Raw genomic sequence first — 26,961 nt, forward strand, 5'->3', positions numbered from 1 at the left:
GCTTCCTTTCAATGTCGTGTTTGATCATCTTGCTGAGAAGATGATTGAAGCGATCAAACGTCTGGGTCACAGTTTCTTCGGCCCCTTGCCTGAATTCACCAAATTTAGATAGAAGCAAGGTTTGGATGGAATGTTCAAGATCTTCGTCTGTGGAATACAGTTCGCGAAGCCTATCCCACACTTCCTTTGCCGTAGTGCATGAGCTGACCAGTCTGAATGTGTCGGACTGAAGGGCGAATCTGATCAACCTTAGTGCCTTAATATTGCACTGGAATTTGTCTTTTTCATCTTGCGCAATATTCGTCACGTCCTTGAGCAGATCGTTGTACTCTTTTTGCGTCTTAATAACTCTGGATGTCGCGGAATGAGAAAACGGTCCGTTGATGATAGCTTCCCATATGAGAAAACCATTATCTTCCGATCCAATCACATAGTCTTCAAAATGATGTGCCCATACTTCATAGTCATGGGTATACAAGATTGGAATCTTTGTCGTCGAACCGATGCTGTTGGAAATATTAATAGGGTTTGATTGCGTTGCGTCCATAATGATCGTAATAACCTGTTCAAAGATCAGGCTTGTAATAAAGCAGATTAGGGCAAAACAATAAATACTAAGATACGTCAATTAAGATGACGGCTCAATAAATATCGATGATTGCGGAAAACCCTAATGGAAATCTTTTTCACAGAAAAGATGTGTATCGATTACACAGCCTCCCGCTCTGATACCAATTGATAGGCTTAAAACAAACTTTTAATCTATGAAGATCGATTAGATCTTGAACAAGTATATGAATATTAAACAGCAAGAACACAATATTAATAACAAGGCAGAACGCAATAATAAGAACAAACAGCTTGAATCAAACGTGTCGAATGATTAAATAAAATCCTTAGAAGAGCTCGATTAAGAACATCAACTGTAAAGGATTGGAAGATTACAAGAACGATTACTGGAAAATATTGTTCTCTTGATTAATCGCTATATCGATGATCTCTAGAATCTTATGAACCTTAACCTAATATGCATGCAAGCATTAACTTAAATACTATACATAAAAGGCTCTCGGTTGGACAGGCCCAAACCGGAGAATAAAAGGCTAATCTAACGAGCCCAAAAGACGCAACATCAAAACTCTTTTCAGCCCAACAAAAGGTTTAAAGAGTTTAAACAGGAAGTTGAGAATCAATTGGTCAGGAACATTAAGATGCTTCGATCCGATCGAGGTGGTGAGTATCTTAGTTTACAGTTCCTCGACTATCTTAGGGAATATGGGATTGTCTCACAATTGACACCTCCCAGGACACCGCAGTTGAATGGTGTGACTGAGAGGCGTAATCAAACCTTGTTAGATATGGTTCATTCCATGATGAGTCGATCTTCACTACCAATCTCATTTTGGGGGTATGCCTTAGAGACTGCCACCCATATCCTTAATCTGGTCCCTACAAAGAAAGTTGCCAAAACTCCCCATGATATGTGGACTGGTAAAATACCCAAAATAGACCACATCAAGATTTGGGGTTGCGAGGCTTTCGTGAGACGCAAGACTCATGATAAGCTCGAACCTCGAAGCGAGAGGTGTATTTTCATCGGCTACCCACAACAATCCTTTGGTTACCTCTTCTACAGGCCTAGTGAAAATGTGGTCTTTGTATCAAGGAGGGCTGTCTTTCGAGAGAGAGAGATCATAAGCCAAGGAAACAGTGGGAGGCAAGTTGACCTTGAAGAAATTCAAGAGTCAAGTGGTGAAGGAACTTCAAACCCTAGCACTCAACTTGAGGATGAAACTCCTGTTGAGCCAATTGACAAGTCTGTACCTCTGAGGCGTTCGACAAGGGTTAGGAATGCACCTGAGCTTTACTATGGATTCCATATTACTGCGGAAGGTGATACACTTATCAGTGATGAGACACTGATAGGTCTGGATGAACCTAACAGTTACGCGGAAGCCATGGCAGGCCCTGAGTCAGCCAAATGGAAAGAGGCAAAGGACAGCGAGATACAGTCCATGCATGACAATAAAGTTTGGAACTTGGTTGAGAATGTACCAGGTCGTAAGACTGTAGGGTGCAAATGGATCTTCAAGAAGAAGACCGACATGGATGGTAATGTACACACTTATAAGGCACGACTGGTTGCAATGGGTTTCTCACAAACTCCAGGAGTTGATTATGATGAGACTTTTTCTCCAGTGGCCAAGATTAAGTCTTTTAGGGTTCTGTTATCCATAGCTGCATTTCATGATTATGAAATATGGAAAATGGATGTCAAAACCACTTTACTTAATGGAAAGTTGGCTGAGGATGTTTATATGAGTCAACTAGAGGGTTTTGTCAATACAGAGTACCCTAATAGAGTGTGTAAGCTTGAGAAATCCATTTATGGATTAAAGCAAGCACGTCGCAGATGGAATCTTTGCTTTGATGAGAAAGTTAAAGAGTTTGGCTTTTCTAGGAGTGAAGATGAATCTTGTGTGTATGTCAAAGCTAGTGGGAGTATCGTTAGCTTTTTGGTATTGTATGTGGATGACATACTACACATAGGAAATGACATCCCAACTCTGCAGCAAGTTAAGTCCTGGCTTGGGAAGTGTTTCTCTATGAAGGACCTAGGAGAAGCTGCCTATATTCTAGGGATAAGGATCTTGAGAGACCGGAGTAAAATACTAATTGGACTTAGTCACAGTACCTACATGGATAAGGTACTGAAGAGATTCGGCATGCAGGACACCAAGAAAGGAGAGTTACCCATCCAGAGTAATGCCAGATTGAGTAAGACACAAAGCCATAGTACTGAGGCTGAAATAACAGAAATGAGTCGAATACCTTATGCGTCAGCTGTAGGATCGATCATGTATGCCATCACGTATACTCGACCTGATGTAGCCTTTGCCTTGAGCATGGTTAGTAGGTATCAGGGGAACCCTGGAAAGTCACACTGGACTGTGGTAAAGAGTATCCTCAAGTACCTACGGAGGACTAAGGAATGGTTCCTTAACCTCGGTAGGAGTGATGACTTGAGAGTTATAGGGTATAGTGATGCTAGCTTTTAGACTGATAGGGATAATTTCCGATCTCAGTCAGGCTGGGTCTTTACCTTAAACGGAGGAGCAATCTCTTGGAAGAGTTCCAAGCAAGAAACAGTGGCTGATTCAACTTGCGAATCAGACTATATAGTAACGAGCATGGCGACAAAGGAGGTGATATGGCTGAAGAACTTCATTGGAGACCTTGGAGTTGTACCAGCTATTAAGGAGCCAATGGAAATTTTTTGTGATAGTGAAAGTGTTATTGCCTTAGCCAAGGAACCAAGGTATCACGAGAGATCCAGACACATCGACAGAAAATACCATTTCATCAGACATCGAATACAAGAAGGACTCCTCGTGGCAAAGAGGGTATCATCGGATGAGAATCCAACAGATCCCCTCACGAAGGGACTAACTCGGGTTAAGCATCTCCAGCATGCTCGGAGCATAGGGTTGAAGGATGATATTAGATTTAGTAGTTAGATAACCTCGAAATTTGTAAAGTGTAATTGACATTAAATGATGAATAAAAGGTGTTTTATTTATGAGTAAAGTGTTGCTATCTCTTGTCGATCATTTACTATATTTATTTTGCATGTTTTGACTTCCAGAATAATTATGTTTAGTATATCATATTATTCGAACCTCCACAGTCGGTCATATGTCGAAAGTAGGTATGAATCAAGACTGTCATGATTGGTCGCAGAGGTCTAAGTTGTTGGACATGGCTACAACAATCATGAGTACTCATAAGTTCTGAGCATTGGACTCAACCCACGCTCACTGGAATCACTTCATGGAATTTATCTCAAGTGATCGTGAGATGGTACTATCATATAAGTCTTCAAACCTAGAGATATGATTTGTTACTTATGAGTTGGTTATGCATTGATTGTATGAAAATGCATTGGTAACTCGATATTATAAAACGTGCTCTTTTGTATAATTCAATGAGTACTAGAACAAACATATGAGTTGAAGGTTATCTGTTCCTTCTTGGATTAAAAGCTGGTATCTAGGCCCCTCGATGATTTTGTATTGACCTATGTACCGGGCCCGATCAGAAGTAAGTTGATGTGTTTAATTAAGTTCATTGTCAAACAAATCGGAAATCGGGAAACAAACTGCTGGACAATAAGTAAGACATTGTTCCATGTATTTTCGGCTGATATCTAGAACAGAGGATTATATGATCACTTATCTTAAACGGCGTATCATCATCTTCTCAGTTTCAAGAGACCATGAAAGGGCTACCATTGTTGATCGGTTCCTGAAGTCATACTTGCAGTTATAGTTATTAGACTTATTCAAGTGGGAGAGTGTTGGATAAGGTGTCTAAGTCCATAACTATTTCTGGTATGTACTTGACCCGACCTGGCATGGTCCATTTGGGTTGCATGGCACCATGCAATTGGATAGACTAAATGAGAGAAATAACACTTGTGGTTAATTAATATATTATAAGTTCTAATATATTAATAATATTATTTAATTAGTTTGATCAAGAATTAATTTAGAATTAATTAAGTGATCAAAAGATAACTAATTAAATATATGGGTTGATTATGTAAATCATCCATAACTTGTATAGTGGGCTAAGAGGCTCCATGGGAGTTACAAACCCATGGGTCATGGAAATGAAGAGTCGTGACACATTAAGGTTTACATGGTGTAACCCTAGATGTGTCAACACTATATAAGAAGTCATTCTCCACCAAAATCGGTTACACAGAAACAAGAGAGGGCTAGGCTGATTTTCAAGTGTGTGTATTCTCTCAAAGGTCGTTCCAAAGGAATTTGGTGTTGTGTGAAGCATTTGAGGCATCACACTTGGGGTGCTAGGCTCACAAGGTTTGAAGGATCATAATCAACAACAAGGTAAGTTATTCTATCTTTCATTCAAGTTAAAAATGTTCCCCATGTATGCTAGATAGGAATATAACCTTGGAATTCTACTTTGCATGATAATTAGACGAACATAGATCCAAGGTTACTAGGGTTGCATGTACACTTAGGAAGTGTTAGAATGCTCAAAACCCATCAATATGTGCTATATTATTTTGTGTGTTTACTGTGATAAGTCCGAAGGGTCCAAACCGAGTTATGAGACCAAAGAGTCCTCACTGAGATATAAGTCTGTAGGGTCTAACCCGATTTGTGAGACCAGAGGCTCCTCATTGAGACACATGACCCTAGGGTCCACACCTAACCATGAGACTGGAGGGTCCTCACTGAGATGCATGAGACCGGAGGGTCCTTGCCGTTTTATAGCCAGGAAAGGCTTATTATTTGTGTATGTGGTATTTTGGGGAACTTATTAAGCTTCGTTCTTACCGTGTTGTGTGTTATGTGTTTCAGGTACTTCTTAGGATGGCCGGAAGGTGTCGGCTTGATTGTACACACATGTTTGAGACTATGTTGAGGGTTCTGGGATATTATCAGTTTTTTTGTAAATCGTGTTTTTGATATTTGATACATTATGATTTTGAGAAAATATGATACTGATTTTATGTGATTTAAAATTGAAAATTTTGTTTGAAAATTTTGAGCGTTACAAGTTGGTATCAGAGCCTTGGTTTGAGGGATTCGGATGTACTCTCGGGTATGTCTGGACTTAAACTGACGAATTAAGAAAATTTTATAAAGAGAAACGATTTTTCTAAAACGATTAAGAGTTTTAAAGATAGAATGAGATGGAGTAGTTTGTACAATCAACCAGAGCCCGAACAGTGATTTCCCAAAATACCATTTCTTTTTTATATTTTGAGATATTAGAGCTACATGCTACAGAATAGGCCAGGTAATTAAGAAATTAGGGCTAGATTTGCATGATTTATGATGCCTTAGCCTAGGGTATGCTACTGATTGATTTTACTACTATTTGCTTTATATGTGTACTGAGTAGGGAGAAACATAACAAGAGTTTTGAGTAATCTAAGAAAGATACCTAAATGAGCATTGAGGAATCTTCCGAGAGAGTAGTTGAGATCCGTGAGGGATATAGTACCGTGAATTAGGATCCTAGGAGGAGGACTTGTTCTATCCATGTGAATTTGTTAAACGATAATCATAAGACAAGGTTTGTGACAAATCCAAACTCATTTTGATTGAACTTGTTTAATCTTAATTTTCTGCCACATGAGAGCAAAAGGGCCTACCATGTCTTCCAAGTTGTTAAGCAGCTCACCCATACTGATCAATGAAACTTTCATTGATCCAGGTGATTTGCCTTATGCAAACAATTGAGAACTCGTAGAACTCACATGCATAGTCAACTTTTAACTAGAATGGGCACGAAAACAAGAATATGTCAATATGATAGGTTACAAACCTCAAGTCGTGTGCTAGTGATTAAAAACAGTTTACTCTTGATTAGTTCTTGAAACTTTTCAAGATCTTTAGGACTCCCATTGGCCTCTTGAAATATCAGATAAACAAATATTCAAGAGGTAGCGCGATTTCTTATCAAGAAAAACACTTCATACAATTGGTCTTAGTTGGTCTTTGTCCTTACCAAGACATCACAACATACCAATTTCAAATATACAAGAGCAAAAACATTTTACTCAACATTTGATGTGTGTTTTAAACCTTCCTTAAGGTATGTCACTCATGTTACAATCTTGGAGTGTGACTCTAAGACTTTTGGAACGAAGTATGATTCATCTTCTTTATTTAACCATTTCAACAATTCACGATTTCTTTTCTTAGTCATACAAATGCACTAAGATGTCGTTAGAGGATCAATTGTGATATGCTTTCATAATCACTAAGATAATCATAAAACACGATAAAAAAGTACTCTCCCTTCTTTTCAGATTGGAGAAACTTTTATCTTTCTGCTTAATTTGGTTCCTCTCATTCGTTCTGTCCTACATTGAAACTTTTACAATGTTCTAGAATTATACTTACTCTTGTAAGCATAATCATATTTACTAAACTTTAGTAAATCATGACGAATAGTCTTATCGTTCTTTGTGGTGGAACTGACCAGTGCAATCTATGTGTCCCCGATCGCCTAGTCCTTCACTTGAGTCACATATTCATGTGAACAAGAAATTAGTTGTAATTTCCCAAAGACAAAGGTTCTCATTCATCACACAATACAAGTTGTATGATTCCAAGTTTCTGTCCAACTGAAACTTGGGTGATGAGAATCTTTCCTTATTTCGTAAATTTTGACACTTCCATGAACGAAAGAATTAAATCCATATTGCTAACAATAGAAACATACAAACATTAATTTTAACAAATGCCATGGCAAGGAAACTCTAAAATAAAATAAAATCAAAAAATTTATTTTATTTATAAAATTGCGGAAAAAACTTTTCCTTACAATGCAATTACAAATGAAAACGATGTTACTACATAATTCTAAGCAATCTATCATAACCCCTAAGTAGCAATTCAAAAATCCGATATTTAAACCATACATTTAAATCCATCTCTTCACGATCAGATTCAGTATGCTCTTACTTTTAAGCTTCCATCCTTTTGCATAATCCTAAAACAAAATGCAAAACTTGTCACATTATGTATTATGAATCAAAAATTAGGAACTTAATAGAGTTAGATACTGGACATACTTGAAGTAGAACCATACAATTTGATTAAAGTACTTAGGTAGTTAGGGCAGGTTCACTTCCAATGTCCCTTTCCTTGGCAATAAAAACACACAGGCTCATTTAGAATGGCACATGAAACAGTCTTAGATTTGGCCTTTCTCTTATAATCAAAACTTTTGACCATAGCCATTTCCTTTACTTTAGGAGAAGGAATCATTTCTGGGATGTTCATTTTTGCTTGGGATGTAGATCTTCCAATCAAATTTGCTTGACCATTGCGCCAAATCATTGTTGATTCAACAACAATTAGCAAATAGGTAAGATCAATAATGGTTATGTCGTGATCTGTCACACAGTAGTCTTTAACGAACTCACTATATGACTCGGGAGGTGACTGAAGAACCAAGTCAATAGCTACCTCCCTTGGGAACACGACACCCAACGTTCCCAGCCTGTCAATATGCAGCTTCATGTCCAAGACAAGAGCACATATAGACATTCCATCTTTGCATTTACTAGCCAATAGGGATTGAGTGATCTTGAACTTTTCAAGTCTTCGAGCTTCTCGGTCAGGGAGAATAATTGGAGGAGTTGGAGGAAGTGAAGTATGATTTTCATTTCCACGATCCAATCATGGAATTATCATCTTCAAGCGGAAAGCTTGTTCCAAAAGATTTTGGAAGACCATGGTTGTCTGAACTAGACATATACAAGGGAGAAATACAAGTTAATTTATTTAAGTCCTTAATATAACACAAAAATGAATTATTAAGGCTAGGAAACAACACAATATTTTACAATTCAGAAGAGGGATGCCGTAATCCAATAGCAAAATATTTGAAGGTAGGTAAATGATGATTTACCATTTTCCACCATGAAAAATGAAATTGATTATTCAGTTTTAAATGAATTGAAATTCCTAGATCTTTTGAGATTCATTGAACTTTTCAATGGCATGTTTAAGTCTTGATTGTGCCCTTCATGTTTGTGACTGGGATGCCAAGGATCAAAAACAATATGTGAATAACCATGAATTAGTTTGGTACACGTAATGTTACAGATCACCTAGTCAATGTGCCAGTTAACCACACACGCTCCATTGATCTATGATTAACATCAAGCTACCCTTTGCCACACATTGTCAATCCCAGACTAGTGTACCGGTTAACTACACGCGCTCTACTAACAACTTAACAAGGTGCAAAGTGAAATTTCATGGGTTAGCACCAAATTCACATTTTTACTAAGTAACTAAGATTAGGAATTTATAAGTGTTTAGTTACTTGGTATTTTCATTATACTTTTAATGAAGGTAGAATTAATGTCCTGTCCTACCCGTTCGGCTAACGACCCTCTACCAGTCAAGGAAGCGGTGGGTGAGAGTGGACACCCATTAAACCGCCATTTTATAGGCAGTAACCTTATAGCCCCCTTATAGATCGGCTTCATGAATGAGACCTACAAATAGTAAGACCGACTTTTTACTTATACATATAATATATTAAACTTTTAATATTATAATAGTATAAGGGTGCATTTTAAGTTTTTAAAATACTAAGTGGTTTAATCTATTAATTAAATTATACTCTTAATTTAATTAAACTTAAACCATTTCATTATGGAATTATTAATTCTCCTTTAATTAAAAACTTCAGTTAACTATTAATAAAGTCCATAAAGATGTAATATGAATTATTCAAAACATCTAGATGCTAAAACAAAATTAAAACTATTTAATTTATTATTTAGTTATGAACCCATGAGTTACACTTTTGAAAACTTTTCATATAACTTTACTTTTAGAATTCAATGTCTCATGAAAAAAACTTAACAAATTCCAAACTTGAAGGCATGTTTTGTACCTCTTTAAAACTTTTAGAATTGCATAAAAGAGACTTTCTGAGTTCCATAACTTGCGGGCAACTTATGAAAGTCTTCAAAGCCATTTATAACAAATTTTATAACCTTTGAAAACTCTTGGAATTCATAACTTAAAGAGCTAATGAATGAGACTTTTCACATCCATAACTTATGGAAGTTTCAAAACTCTTAAGATCATAACTTTTAGAAAAAACTTTTGAGTTCCAAATTTTATGATAAAAATTATAACTCCTTAAAAACATTTAGATCAAACTTTTAAAATAAATAAAATAATCATATTATTCTATCTTTTAAGAAACTGACGTAATTCAACTCTTATAGTAAAATGACTCAAATTTTACAAATAATTAGTTTTCCATAAAATCAAGTAATTATCTTAAAATTTGACAAGCTTCATGTTTTTTATTCTTTTATTTCAACTTTGAAAATCAAACATTGCATCAATATAACAGAAAACAACCCATGGCTCTGATACCATTGTTGGGTTTTAGTATACTACAACATCATATGGTGCACATACAACCCTAAATGCTTTGGATCTATGTTTTCTCTAATTACACATGCAATATTTTTTCCAAAGTATTAAGCCTACAACTAGCATACAATTGACATAAACAACATAAAATACTAGTTATGATTTTACCTCTTTATGTAGCTTGTAGAACTTGTTGTATTTTGCCTTTAAGAACTTAGCACCCCAAGTGTGATGCCTCAAACGGTTCACAACATACCCTTGAACAATTCGATGATTTGAGAGAGGTTTCTAGGGATAGAAATCGGCTATGCTTCTCCAAGAACACATGTAATATATGATTTTAGCCATGGGGTCTAGTATGTATATGTAGGAATCCAAGAGTCATAAATTAAACCCTAATCCATACTCTTAGGCTATGATTTTCATGTGGGCTAACTCTTCATGTAACTTACATAAACATATCCCATCATGGATTAATAGCCCAAACCACATGTGTGTGTGTATATATATATATATATATATATATATATATATATATATATATCATTGATTTACATAATCAGTCTCCCGTATATTTAATTAGTCTCTTTTGATAAAAAAAAATTAATTTCAAATTAATTCTTAATCAATACTATTTAAATAATATAATTTCATATTAATATATTAGAACTTATAGTATATTAATAAATTATAAATAACCTCTTACTCAAATATCTATCCACAAATTGTCCTGGTGATATGCAACCCGAATGGACCATGCTACTCTCGAGTCAAGTACATACCAATTGATGGTCTTGGCCAGCATATATCTCCTGTGGAGTACCTAACTATCCTTTGTTACCGCCTCTTGGTTCCCCTATTTACAATTGACGAGAGATGGCCAATTTGCCGCAAGCCATGTTTGGATACCTTTGGGGAACATGAAGTTCGTTGTAGAGAGCTCCCTGGTTTCAAGTGCAGTCATGATGTGGTTCGGGATGTTCTCTTTGTTGCATGTCGGCATGCTGGTATTTTTGCAAAGAAAGAAGCGCCATTGAAATTTTTGACGGACCCGCAGGATAGAAGATCCACACTTAGACCGACTGACATTTTGGTCTTTAGATAGATAGGAAGGAAGCATGTGTGCGTGGATCTTACTGGGGTGTTTCCTCTCATGTGTTTGGGGAGCGGGGATTTCATAGCAGGGCATGTCGCTTTGAAAGTCGTTGTGTGCAAAGTGGTAAAGCATGAGAATGCATGTATAGAAAATCAACATGTGTCAGTACCTTTTGCATTCGATACATTTGGTTTTCTCGCACCAGAGGCGGTGGAGCTCCTCAAAAGAGTCCAACGAGTCATGCATTCTGATGGTATATATCCTAGATCTACAAATGTTGTTTTCAAAAGCATTGGTTTTGCGATCCAGAAAGGGCTAGCGGCATAGCTTGTTGCTCGTTTGCCTCCAGTCGATATGTATTGAACTATTGTAGTTGAATTCATGACTTAAAATTGGATGTTTCATGGTTGTCACTAATCATATAAATATATTTTGTTATAAATATACCAACTATAGTTATAAGCTTAGACACCAAATCCAACAGAGAGATGCATGGCCTGTCATCAGGTCAAGCGGAGTACCAACATCCACATGGCCCGTTGCAACCTCTAGAGATTCCCCAGTGGAAGTGGGAAATGATTTCCATGGATTTTATCACTAAATTATCAAGTACCGCACGAAGTGTCGACGCGATATGGGTGACTGTACACCGGTTGACTATGAGTGCTTATTTTCAGGCTATCAGTGACAACTCTTCCACGGAGAAATTAGTCGATTTCTATATGCAAGAGGTGGTGACACGACATGGAGTGCCGACATCGATAATGTCAGACCGAGATGCGCATTTTACTTTCAGGTTCTGGAAGAAATTTCATGAGGAGTTGGGTACCCGATTGTACTTTAGTACCATATATCATCCACAAACGGACGGGCAGAGTGAGCGGACGATTCAGATGCACGAGGACATGCTACGTGCATGTGTTATGGACTTCGGTGGGAGTTGGGATAGTTATTTGACCTTTTCTGAGTTTTCATACAACAACAACCATCATTCCAGTATTTGTATGCCTCCCTTCGAGCTCTTATATGGGAGGTGGTGTCGGAATCCCATTTGTTGGGGAGGGGGGGTAGGGCAGATAGTGATGGGGAGCACTGAGATAGTGCTCAAGACGACAGAGAAGATCCAGTAGGTTGGACAGAGGTTACTGACGGCCCAGAGTCATCAGAAAAGTTACGCCGACCAACGTCGTTTAGAGCTAGAGTTTCTGGTCGAAGATTTTGTCCTCCTGAAGGTATCCCCATTTAATGGGGTGATCTGATTCAGCAAATAGGTCAAGCTGGGTCCTAGATACATTGGTCCTTTTAGAGTGATCGCCCGAGTGGGTAAGGTAGCTTATCGGTTGGAGCTGCCTGCAAAGTTGAGCCAGATTCATAATACCTTCCACGTGTCCCAGCTGAGGAAGTGTGTAGCCGATGAGACGTTAGTGGTTCCTTTAGAGGAAATTCAGCTTGACGAAAGCCTGAACTACATTGAAAGGCCAATAACGATCTTGGATAGGAAGGTGAAGGTCTTCAGGAATAAAGAGGTGCCCTTGGTTTTGGTCTAATGGTTACATTGAATGGGATCCGAGTGGACTTGGGAGCCGGAGTCCGAGATGTGGGAGCAAATCGACAAGTTGGATGCCCCAACTCGCTAAGTAGAGGAGTTAGTTGGTCGTGTGATTTTTAGAGTCTACTCGACGAGTTGGAGGACCCCAACTCAAAGAGTAGGTGCTGAGTGAGAAAACCCTAATTTTCAGGGTTTGTGTCCTATTTAAAGGATCTTAAGCCTTCATTTCTACCTCCTTTTATCACCCATATACTCTATCAGAAACCCTAATCGGGTGTATTCGTTAGTATGTGTGTGTGTGTGTGAGAGAGAGAAAGAGAGAGGCTAACTTTGAGTGTTTTAGTGCACATTTTTAAGAGGAGTGATGAATATCAAGGCTTGGAATGAGAAGAGGATTTTAGATAGTGTTTTTCGGTGCTAGCTAAAGTTTGGAGGTAAAAAGCTTCAACCTTGCTCATTGTTTTGGTTCGATCTCCTTCCTAATAAGTTTACATCCTTTTTCCATCCCTTCTTTAGTTCTAGAGTGTTTTGAGCTAGCCATGTAGTTGAGATTTCAGATCTGGACCATATGTAGTCCTTTGAGCCCAAAGATCCAAGCTTTATCAAGTTGGTGAGAAGTTTCTATCCATTAAACCTTATATAGGGCTTATGTTGGCATTTCGAGCACTAGATGCCATGCATGGACGTAAAGCTTGCAGCTTTACGTAGTATCTCAGCCTTGGGAGGCTAGATCTAGAGTTTGGGACCTAATTTCTATTTATAATTGTCTGAATGAGAAATGGTCTAGAGGGACTCGGAGAGTGCATGAGCCAACTCGACGAGTCAACAAGGGTTTTCCTTAATATAATGAGCACGCTAAAACTTGGCGAGTTGATGAGACAACTCGACGAGTTGAGATGGATTTCCCTGATACTTCTGAGAAAACGAAGAAACTCGACGAGTTTAGTCGAAATGGACTGTTGACTTGAGCGGTGACTTTCGTTAACTTTTAGGGTTTGGTCATCTGTGGACTTTAGAGACCATAGAGGGGTAAAATGGTCCTTTCACCCTTTTGAGATTTAGTGGAGGAGTTATTTTAGTTTCAAAAGTGGTTATTATAATTTGCTTATTAGAGATAATTATATTATGTAGGTGGATCTAGAAGGTTCGTGGGGTGCTAGATCTACTTGCATACTTTTGAGGTGAGTCTTTTCACTATACTTACCTGAGCAATAATACTGTGTGATCGAAGGGTCTTATTGAGTTATCGACCAGAGGTTCATATGTGCTTATACTGAGTTATATGATATTATGCATTTTGTCTTGTGATATGTGTTATACTATTCTGTGTTTTACTGTGATAGGATCAGAGGGTCCAAACCGAGTTGTGAGACCGGAGGGTCTTCATTGAGATATATGACTGGAGGGTCTGACCCGAGCTGTGAGACCGGATGGTCGTCACTGAGACACATGACCCTAGGGTCCACACCGAGCCGTGAGACCAGAGGGTCCTCACTGAGACGTATGAGCCCAGAGGGTCCTTGCCGAGTTATAGACATGAAAGGCTTATTATTTGTGTATGTGGTGTTTTGGGGAACTCACTAAGTTTTGTACTTACCGTGTTGTGTGTTATGTGTTTCATGTACTTCTCAGAATCCCGGGAAGGCACTGACTTGATTGTACACACACGTTTGAGACTATGTCGAGGACTCTGGGATCAATTGTTTTGTAAATCGTGTTTTTGATATTTGATACATTGTGATTTTGAGAAAAGGTGATACTGATTTTATGTGATTTAAAAATGAAAATTTTGTTTGAAAATTCCGAGCGTTACATTTTACTTTCGAGAGAGCGTATTAGATGAATGGCATGGTCATATCATAGGTATCGGCCGAAAGCATCCTATTATCCCGCCGATTACACATCCATCGCAACCACCACCACAGTCAAGACAACCATCGAAAGTAAAAAAAAGATTGTTAAATTTCAATAAGTGCATGTCGGTTTAGTACTTTTGGTTTGTGGTGATTATTTGCTAGAAGCTTCAGTAATTTGTTTTTGTCACTAGTGCAAGAAATAGCAATGTACTTTGGTTTTTTGTCCCTAGTTTAAAAATAGCAATGTACTTTCGCATCAATAAATGCAAGTTGATTTGGATGTTGTGTTTTTATCCCAAGTGCAAGAAATAGCAATGTACTTTGGTAATTATTGTATTTAAGTGCAAGAAATAGTAGTGTACTTTGGTACTCATGTATTTAATGTTCTTTAGCACAAACAGAGTAGATTATTTAATTTCAAAGTCACATGTATCAATATAATGATCAATAAATAAATGCATGTTGATTTGGTAATTGTGTTTGTAATTGTGTTTATGTTTTAAGTGCAAGAAATAGTAATGTACTTTGGTTTTTTTCCGTAGTATAAAAACAACATTGTACTTTGGCATCAATAAATGCATTTTTATTTGGTAATTGTGTTTATGTTTTAAGTGCAAGAAATAGCAATTGACTTTGATTTTTTGTTCTTAGTTTGAAAATAGCAATGTGCCTTGGAATCAATAAATGCATGTTGATTGGGTTTAATAATTTATCTTATAAGTTTATATATGTTGTTATTTACTATTTAGTTGGAAAATCTTCGGGCGATGCTTAACGACCCGATGTGTAGGGATGAGTTTTACGCGTTTTTTCACTCGGGAAAAGATCAAGGAGGAAACGACGGGAATGGATGTGATGGTTCGTCGGATAATTAGTTTATCTTTTGTATGTTAGACTTGCCGTAACACTTTGGTACTAGCTTTTTGTAATTATAAAACTTTGGTTGTTTATTTTGGTATAGAATTAATTATATATAATGTCGTTACACTATTTGCATGGTACCTATTCCAATATTATATAATTTTTTGTCTGCATTTAATGTCGTTATGTATCGAGTTTTTTGCACCAAAATCGTTGATTAAAAAAACGTTAAAAAAATGAAAAATGTTATTACTGATGACATTATGAATTACCAGAGCATTAGCGGCGACAAAGATTATTATCGGCGACAATAGAATAGCAGCGACAAGTTTTATTATTGGCGACATTTTGATCAATAGTGACGAGGCGATAGCGGCGACGTTTTACTAGCGACGAGCCGCCGCTATTAACTTCTCCGACTACTTTGATAGTGTAACACCCGGTTTTTTGAAAGTGTTTGATTGTGTCTTCGGAGGCCAAGGGTATAAGCATAATCTGAAGATTCGGTCTTTTATGAGTCTCGGTTTTTATTCGAAAGGTTTTAAGGCTTGGGTGTAGCTAGGAGCCTAGGGCTTCTTGCCACATTTTCGTGGATATATAGTTCATTGGAAACAGACTTAGAACGAAGAAGTTATAGTACTTTGAAGTTGTTGGCAGAATTGGTCCCTGAATGGAAAAGCTTGCATTTCAACCCATGCATGCAAGGTGGCAGCCAGGTGAGTACGCCCAGTGTAATCTCAGGTACGCCCACCGTAGTGTTGGTTAATGAATCACGGGTGCTGAAGACGTACGCCCAGCATACATGGATTACGCCCAGCGTACGTCTAAGATCTCCGAAACCCTAATTTTTAGGGTTGGCTCACTATTTAAGCACATTAAGTCCAAGGGGAATGTACCTCCCTTTCATTCTTAGAGTCATAAACCCTAAATTTCGAGTGGTAGCTTCATCCAAGAGTGTTGTGAGCTTGGTGGGTGCATTTTTGGGTGGTTTTTGGTGCATTTCAAGAAGATGGAACTTGTTGCAAAGATGGGAATCAAGGATGAGCTTGTGGATCTGGTATTTGGTACTCATTATCAGCTTGATGACGGTATAAAGCTTTGATATTGATCATTTATCTTCTTAGATCTCTTAGAGTGAGCTTTTGGACTATTTTGGTCCAAAGGTTTAAGATTTGTGGTTCAATCCGAATTCTAGGACTTTGAGTTGACACTCTTAGTGCTAAATGAGTCCCTAAGGTGGAAAGTTGTCATCTTGGAGGTCTTTATGGGTTCATGTATGAGTAAAAGACCATTTCCATGGAAGTACATTATCATTTTGGAGTTTGGACTTCTTTTGGGCATGCAACGTCACCAAGTCAGTGACTTTATGGATTAAGACATTAATAAGGACTTAGATATGTGTTTGTAGCCTTTGGATCAGAGTATTAATCACTTAATAGGAAAAGGAATTAGCAGGGGGTATGCTGAGTGTACATGTAGGTACGCCCAGCGTAAACACCATTTGGCTAGTACGCTTAGCGTATATAGGAGTACGCCCAGCGTACTCATCAGATATGGGTTTGGGCCGTTTTGGGCGTCGGTTTGGTCCATGCAAGGGATTTTGGTTCTTTGGGTCCTAGTGGGCCATCAGAAGTCAGATAATGTATGCAAAGGAGATGTTCGGGCTTAGGGTAAAGCCCATTAGAGGGTTTGGGCCCAATTTTGCAAATTGGGCCATTAGTAGGCCACTAGTGGGATTGGGAAGCCTACCTATTGTTGGGCTTTTGTTTTGGAATTTGGTCTAAGTTTGGATCATATTGGGCCAGGGGTAGAATGGTCATTTTACCCCATGCATGGATTAAGGATTATGGTTTGGAACCCAATTGCTAATTGGGTATATTGTTTGGTAGTGGCAGCTTGGGAAGCTAGCGACGCAGCAGCAAAGGAATTCGTGCGGGATGCTTCTGCAGTGCGAGGTGAGTCTTCTCACCATACCAATGGATCTAAGGCACCAAGGCCGGCCCATTTTACGATAGTTGGTATACTTGTTGTCTAGAGGAGTGTCGCTTGAGTATGTGGCAATATGCGGTAGAGATGGCCTTTACAGCTAACGATAGAGATAGCCTATGTGGCTAACGGTAGAGATAGCCTTTGGGGCTAACGGTAGAGATAGCATTTATGGCTAAAGGTAGAGATAGCCTTTACGGCTAAGGGTATAAATAGCCTTCGTGGCGGATGATAGATATAGCTTGATAGCTAATTGATATGTGATACATGGTCGATGTAGCTTTTATAGCTAATATGTTATTTGGTATGCGGTAGAGATAACTTTTATAACTAACATGTTATGTGATATGTGTATTGTGTGTGGGGTATGCTCTGGGAGACTCATTAAGCTTCGTGCTTATAGTTTACAGTTTTGGTTTCAGGTTTCATCGATTGAAAAAGAAGAGCTCGGGATGATTGCAGCGCACACACCTATGATTTCCGCAATGAATGATTTTGTGTTGAACTCTGATAAATGTTATACTAAATGATGATTTGAAATGCTTGAAATAAATGATATCAATGTTTGATTATATTAAAAATAAAATTTTTACCATTGATTTTTGGGTCGTTACAGATAGTCTTTACCGGCGACTTTGTCGTCGCTGTTAACCTTTTTTTTCTTGTAGCGGCTGTCTCAGTCATTTGTATAATAATATAAACTAACTTTTCTTTCTATTTTTTTTTTTTGTTTTCCCCTCTGTAACTAACACACATGAAAAAATCTCTATATGTTTTTCCTTTTTGTCTTCTTCTTAATGAAGAAACTTGGTCAGAGTTGTGGGTTTCTTGTCCAATGGCTAAGACCAAGTATATATCAGTTTGGGTGTAAACACATTCGAGTATATTCAAATCTTAATACCACACAACCCATAAGGCAAGGGGTAAGAAATATATTTTTTGTTTGGAACTAAAAAAACCGAAATCCAAACCAACCCGAAATAAATTTATGACAAAACCAAATTTTAATTTGGTTTCGGTTTGCTTCAACCAAAACGAATAATGAATATGGTTTATGATTTGAATTATGCTCTCATGATGTTTGATCAAAACCAAACCGAATTACTAAAAGTAGTTTATTTATTAAATAATTTGTATTGCAATACTTTTATACTAAATTGATTTAACAAGATGCATTACATAATTAGCGAGTCAAAATATTTAATTTGTTCCTTTTTTGTCCTACAATATAGTGTGGATTTTGATTTTGTATACGTTATTTTTCATGGATATGTATTTTGAGTTTTTTATACACGACTACTATAGAAAACTGAAATGTAAAATTATGTTACGAACCTCAAATTATGTTACGAACCTCTGAACTTATAGTTTAGTTTTTCTTAATTTTTTTCTTTTATTTTTTTGGTTTTCAGAACTAACCAAACCAAACCAAATCAAACCAAACCAAGTTGTAATTTGGTTTTTAGTTTGGCGTGAGTGACATTGAGTTAGGTTTGCTTTTTGGTTTGGAACCAAATAAATTTCTAACTGAAAAATACAAAATCAAGGATACGAAAGACTCCATAAACCATACCCATTCCCACCTATATCTATATATGTGGTCATGAAGATTCCCTTGTAGTGACTCCAACGCATGAAATCGTTCTCCGTCCCCTTAGAGTCAAGTGAGAGAATGTTGAATACCATCTCTAGCTGTCTCATTGCTCCCTTCTCTAATTTAAACAATTTTTTACCCTCTCACGACCTTAATCCTTATTCTTTCTCTCTCACAATAATTTCTATCTACTCTTTCATTTTGTTTTGAACACCAAGAAATCTCCACATACTAATAAAAGAGTAGTTTGTTTGCCATGTGTCACCATATTAGAACTCTTAATTAATGTGTTCCCACTAGTCAATCTATTACTTTTCCATTTTAAATTTTTAGACATCTTCATTTATATGATACTATTTGTCAATGTATTTATTCTCTATTTTAAATTTTATATTATTGTTTTAATTAATTCACAAATAAAAAAAATTCTAATATACATTAAAAATTAATTTTAAATATTTATTTGTATCAACGATTATAATTTCACATAACTAATAAAAATATGTCATAATTAATAATTTATTTAAAATAATTGATTAATAATTTTGAATTTTTACTATAAAAGTTTAATTAATTTTATAAACGTAGTTCCCACGGGTTATAGTATAATAATAAAAACCAACTACCCAGACGCTAGGAAAAAGAAAAAATATATTTACCGATAAAGTTTGGGTTATCACACCACCTATTAATTCCAATCCATTTCCCTACCATACCTAGACGACATGTTTTGATCCAATTGAAAGACAAAATTTTAACCTCGTTTCAAAAGAATTTGACTAGATTTTACAATGCTATTAAAAGTCTCGTTGATTCTAAAACTCCAGATCACCCATAGGAAGGTGAGAAAAATCACCCACAATCTTGTTGCAACCTTCTCGTCATGCGTTGGATTATCAACATCAGTCATCGAGTCGAACGAACTTCAAAACTTCTTGCCGCCAAAATGAACAATAGTTGAAAATACATATAAAAATATTAATTATATACAAAATTTCCATCTTAAGTGACGCCTTACAAACGATAGGCTCGTCAAAGCTTGGAAAAACTTGAGACTTGACATTACTGTCAAGTCGCGCCTTACGTTATTAGAACCTTGGTTAATATAGACATAAGTCTAGTCCATATACCCTGTAATTAATAATTAAAGTAATGTGGTGTCAAAAAATTTTATGCTTAACATGTTGGCAAATGTAGAAATTCTCAAAAGTCATAATCTCATGTTATTTTTATATATTTTCCTACATAAAGATTTATTATTTTATAAGTTAATTCTATATAATTTTGTAAATTTGTTTTTGTTGAGAATAATAATTTTATAATATCTTTGTGATCGGAGTATTTGACAGTTTAATAATCTTCTCAATACGTCTCCTAAACAAGAGCACTTCATATGATCACCATTAGTTGTTTTATTAATAAAATATTTCACATCTTTTGGTTTTCCGTTAAACAACCTATGAGGTGATTATTTACCAATATTATTGCTTTATAACCAGCTTTTATAAAGTTTTAATGAGCTTTTTTGATAACATCTAATTCATGGAAAATTTGCTTAAATGAATCTAGTTTGAAGTATTCTTCCGCCCCCTCTAGCTTTGGAAGTCGTGTTCGGTCCATGTTCTTGTCTCTACCTTGTAGTTTAGAGTCGTTTACCTTCTTGGTTAATGAATAGGCGAGTGTGTAGAGTTGGTGAGAGGCGTAGTGAGGTTTAGTTGTATTCTGTCGAGTGTGACTGTGTGAGATAGTGTTATTGTAGTGAGGTTTTGTTGTAATTAAATACTCCCTATTTGAATGATCTGGTTCTTTATAATATAGAGAGTTGTTTTGCCAGCTATTTCCATTTCCTATTCCACTTTGAATTACGGTTCTTGGACACTTCCATTCCCTTGGGAAAAATCTTTGAACCAACGGATATTGCAAAATTAGTTGCCAAATTAACAAAAGGCATCCATCATTCCACGACAAGGATTAAGAAAAATGATTCTCGGTGTCATGAGTGCTACAGATTTGGACACTTTGAGGTAGAATAAATAACCTACTAAATGTAATATCTTCTGGCTGTTTTATTTTCAGGAGGTAAACCTTGTTGATCCAATCGGTTTAAATTTGGGACAATACACGAAGGAATCAAGTGGACATAAAATTATAATTTATCCAGCATAACATGTTAGTTTACTTCCACTGCTGAGTACGATTTAAGTTTTAAAACAAGATGACATCGAAAACAGGCCACACGGTTGCACTTAGAATGATTTTGTTATTTCTTAAAACCAAGAAGCTATGCTGTCAGTGGCATTAAATATGCAACGCAGGAGTGGCATGGGAACAATTCCTGCATCAAACACATGAAACAGAAGCATCTCTCTGCTAGATCCGTAACCAGTGGCAATGAATAAAGTCAGACATGGTCTCTTCAGAAGGAGCAAAGCCTGAAAATTCCAAGGAGAGCACATGCTTCAACCGTGTGATATTGATCCTAAATGTCTTAAGTTTGCATATATATGCAGACAGAAAAAATACTTTTGATATCACCACAGAACTTTTGCATTCTATTCTTGAAATATATCAGAATGGATTGTTCAACCTCTTATTCTTCTTCATCATCCACCATTATTCGCCATATTCGATCAATTAGTTTGCCTAACCGATCACATCCAAGCACTCTTCATTTTGAAGAAGAGTTCATCAACTTCAAAAACTTGGAGGCTTCTATCTCTTCGGTGCAAACTACAGATACAATATGTGATGCTTTACTAGGCCTGGAAAGATTACATACATATGTTAATGATCATATCAATTTGCCACTGACCAGACAAGCCCTTTCTCACGAAAAGCATCAGAAATTTGTTGATAAGTTGTTGGATCAATCGATGATGCTTTTGGATGTCTGTGGCTCCGTAAGAGATGCCATGCAACAATTCAAACAACATCTACGAGACCTTCAATCGGCTCAGAGAAGGGGCAAGGGGGACATGAGCATCAACACTTCGTTCTTCAATAAAATGAGGAAGGATACCAGAAGAACACTTTCCTCACTTAAGCAAATCAGTAACAAGATGGGGGACACCAGTCTCTTAAATCTAGATCACCAACTCTCAGATGTGATTAGGTCACTAAGAGATACTAGCTTAGTGAGCATCTCTGTGTATGAATCAATCATGTCACTTACCTCGGCTTTGGTCTCAAAACCAAAGCCTTTAAGATGGTCAATAGTTTCAAATTTGATCCACAAAGACACCATAGAGAGTGTGGATCACCCTCAAGTTTCAATTGAGGCTCTAGAGTGCCACATTGATGTCATTGAGAATGGTTTGGAGTGCGTCTTTAGGAGCTTGATTAAAACAAGAGCCGGTCTCCTAAATACCCACTCGCACTAGCTGCAATGTAAAACATAGATTACTAGACGGGCATTCAAGTTTGTATTGGATATACTATATTGTTTTATAAAATTTGCAGATGTAGGTAGAAATATATAAATGTTATTGGTTAATCAAATTATGTGTCTTTGTGATACTTTCTAAAAGATAGAGTAAATTACACAAATAGTCTCCTATGGTTTGGGTAATTTGCACGTTTGGTCTGCAACTTATTTTTTTAACTCAGAAGTTCCTTACTGTTTGCTTTTGTTGCGCGCTTGGTCTTGTCCTACCTAAAAAGATTATTTTGCTCTTGATTTTTTAATGGTTAATCTAAGGGAGTCCTATATCCAAAGATTAGGGACCAAATGTGTGGATATAGGACTAAAATATTTAACGTATGTGGATATAGAACTCCCTTAGATCAACCACTAAAATCTTATACGAAAGGTCTCACTGTTTGTTTAACATCAAAAGGATTTTAGTGGTTGATCTAAGGGAGTCCTATATCCACACACTACTACATCTTTCATAAAGCCCGGTTAAAAGGAGCAATTAATGAATGCATTTTTGCAACGGATGAAATGGCGCAAAACATCTCTTAAATTCTCAAAGAATCAATTTCTAAACCGAATCATGTATGCCTTAAGTTCCAGTTTTTTCATCAAAAAGACACAGTATTTTAACCAAATAAAATACTTGATTCCCCAACGATTACCTACATATTTCAGTTATTATAAGCCTTACTTTTGACTTCGCAACCATATATTTTGAATAAATTCCGATTTCTAAAACGTAGCGGAAACCTTTTATGAATAAATGGTCCACTTTATTACAAGAAAACCTTATCTCTTCTAACTATTGAGGACTAGATTTCATTGATTCAAAATGATAAACGTACAAAGATAAATGCAATATAATAAGGCCATGGGCCGTATACTACGCTATACACTATGGGCTATATAATGTAATATAATAAACCCAAATAATAAATACACACACTAACATCCCCTTCAGTTTGATTTCGGAGGCTGAAGGATGTGCAAACTGGCTTTGAATTCCTGGAATACAGTGTCCATTCGTAAAGATGTCGGCATACTATAAGTTGGAAATAAAATGAAGAAGACAAACAAGGTCTCGTGCAAGTTTTGTCCCGGACGAAGTGGATGTCGATCTTTATGTATTTGATATCTTGATGTTGTACCATGTTGGTAGACATATAATCAACACTAATGTTATCGTGATACACAATAGTAGCATGTTTGTTGGACACTGATATTCCCAAGTAAGGTTACATAGCCAAGTAGTTTTCAATTACTACATTAGCAACCCCACGATACTTCCACACTACAACGTGTTATGTCACCCTAGCGTTGGAGGACTAGGATTCAAGTTTGACTCCTAATAAAGAAACAATAACTTGATGTATATCTCCAAGATGTTGGGCAACCCCAATCTATATGAGTAAGCAACAACACTACTAGAATAAAGGCCTTTAATGACATGCGAAGAATGACATGCACTAGATTTATGTCACACAAAAATGGGTGTCGAAAAAATGTCATCTCTTATAAAATTTGAAAGATTTACAGCTCACATTTTTGCATGTCCTAAAATTACATGTTGTTTTATACTTTTTAGGTAACATACGTCCTTAGTAGCTAGCAGGAAAACCAAATCCCCAAAAATTAGAAAAATTCACCTACCCAAAACACCTTTTTTTTTGTTCTTCATTTTCGCTTCATGTTTCGGTATATTAGGATTTAATTTGGGGAATTCAACATTTGATTTTGGTCATCTGAGATTACATCAATCAAGTGCTTTATAAAATGATATTGGTTCTATTAGTAGCTAATTTCAAATTTATATTTTTCTCGATTATCGGATTTATAATTGCAGGATGAGGATGCATGAAAGAAGCATTTTCGTAGGAATAAATCTGATTATTTTAGATATCCTTCTTTCTTATAAAAAAAAGTCGAAGACCGTGTTGAGTCGGCGACTCCTTGTCATTTTTTTAAAGATTTGAGACACATCTTTTATTAGAAATCAGAGGTTTAAGATGAGTCTTTCTAGTTTCTTCTAATGGAATTCGGGTTTTCATGATATATGTAAATCCCAAGGTATCTTTGTCATTTAATGATTCAGGTACGGATCTTTTATTTTAGGTTTATATCCATCATTCTTCAACCTATATATGTCTTGATAATTTAGTTGTTTATTGATATGTGCATATATATATATATATATATATATATATATATATATATATATATATATATATATATATATATATATATATATATATATTACATCATATCCTAATATTTTGAGTCATTTTTATGCCCATTATAGAACAAAAGGTAGTTAATCTACTATATATTGTGTTGTAGGGGTAAAGACATCTTTGAAGCGAAAAGGAAGTTGTAAGCTAGGAATTTGGGTCAAGACTAAAAATGAAGAAAAACACACTTACCATATCGTGGTGACATTCCCACAACGTGGCGTTTTGGATTTCCCGACAGATCTAGAAGACTTGTTGATTACGGGATAAACACGAACGCCACGATGTGGTGGCTTACCACGTTGTGGTAGTCTACTTTTGGGATAACTATATATAGAAGTCGTTATCCTCCGAAAACTCAACTTTTGTTGGAGCTATTGTCGTCTCCTGAAGACCAAGAATACCTTTTGGAGCTTGGAGTTGTAAAATGTCGATCATAGCTTGGATTTGAGAAATTTGAGGCAATATAACTTCCGATTATGTTTTTCTACTTTTGTTTAATTGTGAATATTAAGTTGAATATCATTTTTCTGTGTTTACTTGCTGAAATCATGGACTAAAAGCCTATAAATTATGTTTAGATTAGATTAGTTGACTTTTTATGGGTTGATTTATGGTTTGGATGATGTCTAGTTGGTTATTTGTTACTCCAATTTATTAACGAACCTTCTATGCTTATGTGAACTACTTTTTCTGTTTATTGTTGGATTTAGTTAAGTTTGCATGATCATCTCTCTTGATTAAACTTGAATCTTATGATACTTGTGAATTGAAAAACTCTAGAACTAGAGTTTTGACTAAAATCGAGTTTTTGACCAAAAGAGTGTTTTCGAAAAAAAAAAAAAATTACCATATAGGTATACCAACATATTTACCAAATAGGTATATTTCAAAAAATTTATATTTTTCAAAAACTTCCAGTTTTTAAACTATTTTTACATATTCTTTAAAGACAATTTTTGGACTTTTTTGTAACTTTTTGTTAATAATGTTTGTCAATTTTCATTAGAAACCTGATTATAAAAAACAATTTTTTAAATCTCAACAAACAATAAATAGGGAAAACTGCAATAAAGTCCCTACATATTGGTCTCATAATCGATTTAGTCCTTATGTATTTTTTTTATTCAATTAAGTCCCAAATACCGGTAATCGTATTCAATTTAACCCTTTGACCCGGTCAACAGGTCATCCAACTTTCAAAAATTACATTTTTGGCCCATATTTCAAAATTTATTACAAATTTGATCCAAATTTTACACTTTTGGCCCAGATTTTAATTTTTTTTTACAAATTTGGTCTAAAATTTACCCTTTTTGCCCAAATTTTAGAATTTTATTATGAATTTATCCTAACTTTAGTTTTTTTACAACTTTTTTTCTCAAAAATTTGTTTCTAATATGTTTTTTCTTTATAAACTCATATTTATACAAAAAAAAATATTTTCACATAAAAATCTTATTTTTTCCACATAAAAACTTTTTTTAAAAGGTTTTTTGTATATAAAATATCTAGTTAAAAATAGGTTTGGACTATTTGTGTGATATCTCATAAAAATCAATTAAGAAACTAAAAGTAACCCTAAATTATAAAAACATGTTTGAATTATTTGTTCTTTAATCACATTTATATGAAAGTTTAAACTAGTTACATTATATATGAAAGTTTAAAATATATATAATATAATAATATTATATTTTATTCGTAAGAAATTTTTTAAGAAAAAAGTTAAAATCATAACTTTGATATATTTTTTTATAACTTTTTAATAAATATATTATCTAAATAAAATATATCCATTCATGGCACGTATCCGATCTAGGTTATGATTTTTTATTGCCAATCAACCTTTTCTTATTTGGATTATTTATAATCTTGTATTTCCTTTATTATTTAATGTATGTTATATGAAATATCGGTTGCAATTTATTATCGATAAACATGTTTTTAGGGGAGTGAGAAATGACCAAAAATACAATAGCAACATAAATATATAAAATATTATAACTATCAATAACACAATAGAATACTTTAACTAAAGTTCTAAAGAATTTACACATGAGTTTGGTTAAAAAAAATTACTCAAAGACCTGAAAAATGCTTGAGTTGAGCTTTACAAGGAATTTTTTTAACCAAACTCATGTGTAAATTCTTTAGAACTTTAGTTAAAGTATTCTATTTTGTTATTGATAGTTATAATATTTTATATATTTATGTTGCTATTGTATTTTTGGTCATTTCCCACTCCCCTAAAAACATGTTTATCGATAATAAATTGCAACCGATATTCCATATAACAGACATTAAAAAAGAAAAGAAATACAAGATTATAAATAATCCAAGTAAGAAGAGGTTGATTGGAAATAAAATATCACAACCTAGATCGGACACGTGTCATGAATGAATATGTTTTATTTAGA

The 26,961-nt window shown here is 35.6% G+C and overlaps 1 protein-coding gene across 1 annotated transcript; it reads left to right on the plus strand.

Moving 5' to 3' along the window:
- Positions 1-21,314: 21,314 nt before the first annotated feature.
- On the plus strand, positions 21,315-22,451 carry LOC111915446 (uncharacterized). Its single transcript, XM_023911103.3, has one exon. It carries the CDS (start codon positions 21,403-21,405, stop codon positions 22,276-22,278), a length of 876 nt encoding a protein of 291 aa, XP_023766871.2. The 5' UTR covers positions 21,315-21,402; the 3' UTR covers positions 22,279-22,451.
- The last annotated feature ends 4,510 nt before the right edge of the window (positions 22,452-26,961 follow it).

Source organism: Lactuca sativa, chromosome 3, assembly GCF_002870075.4.
Source record: "Lactuca sativa cultivar Salinas chromosome 3, Lsat_Salinas_v11, whole genome shotgun sequence".
Classification (NCBI taxonomy): Eukaryota; Viridiplantae; Streptophyta; class Magnoliopsida; order Asterales; family Asteraceae; genus Lactuca; species Lactuca sativa.

What these genes read in the sequence shown, in the direction of transcription:
- LOC111915446 (XM_023911103.3), top strand. Translation starts at nt 21,403, where the DNA reads ATGCAGACAGAAAAAATACTTTTGATATCACCACAGAACTTTTGCATT.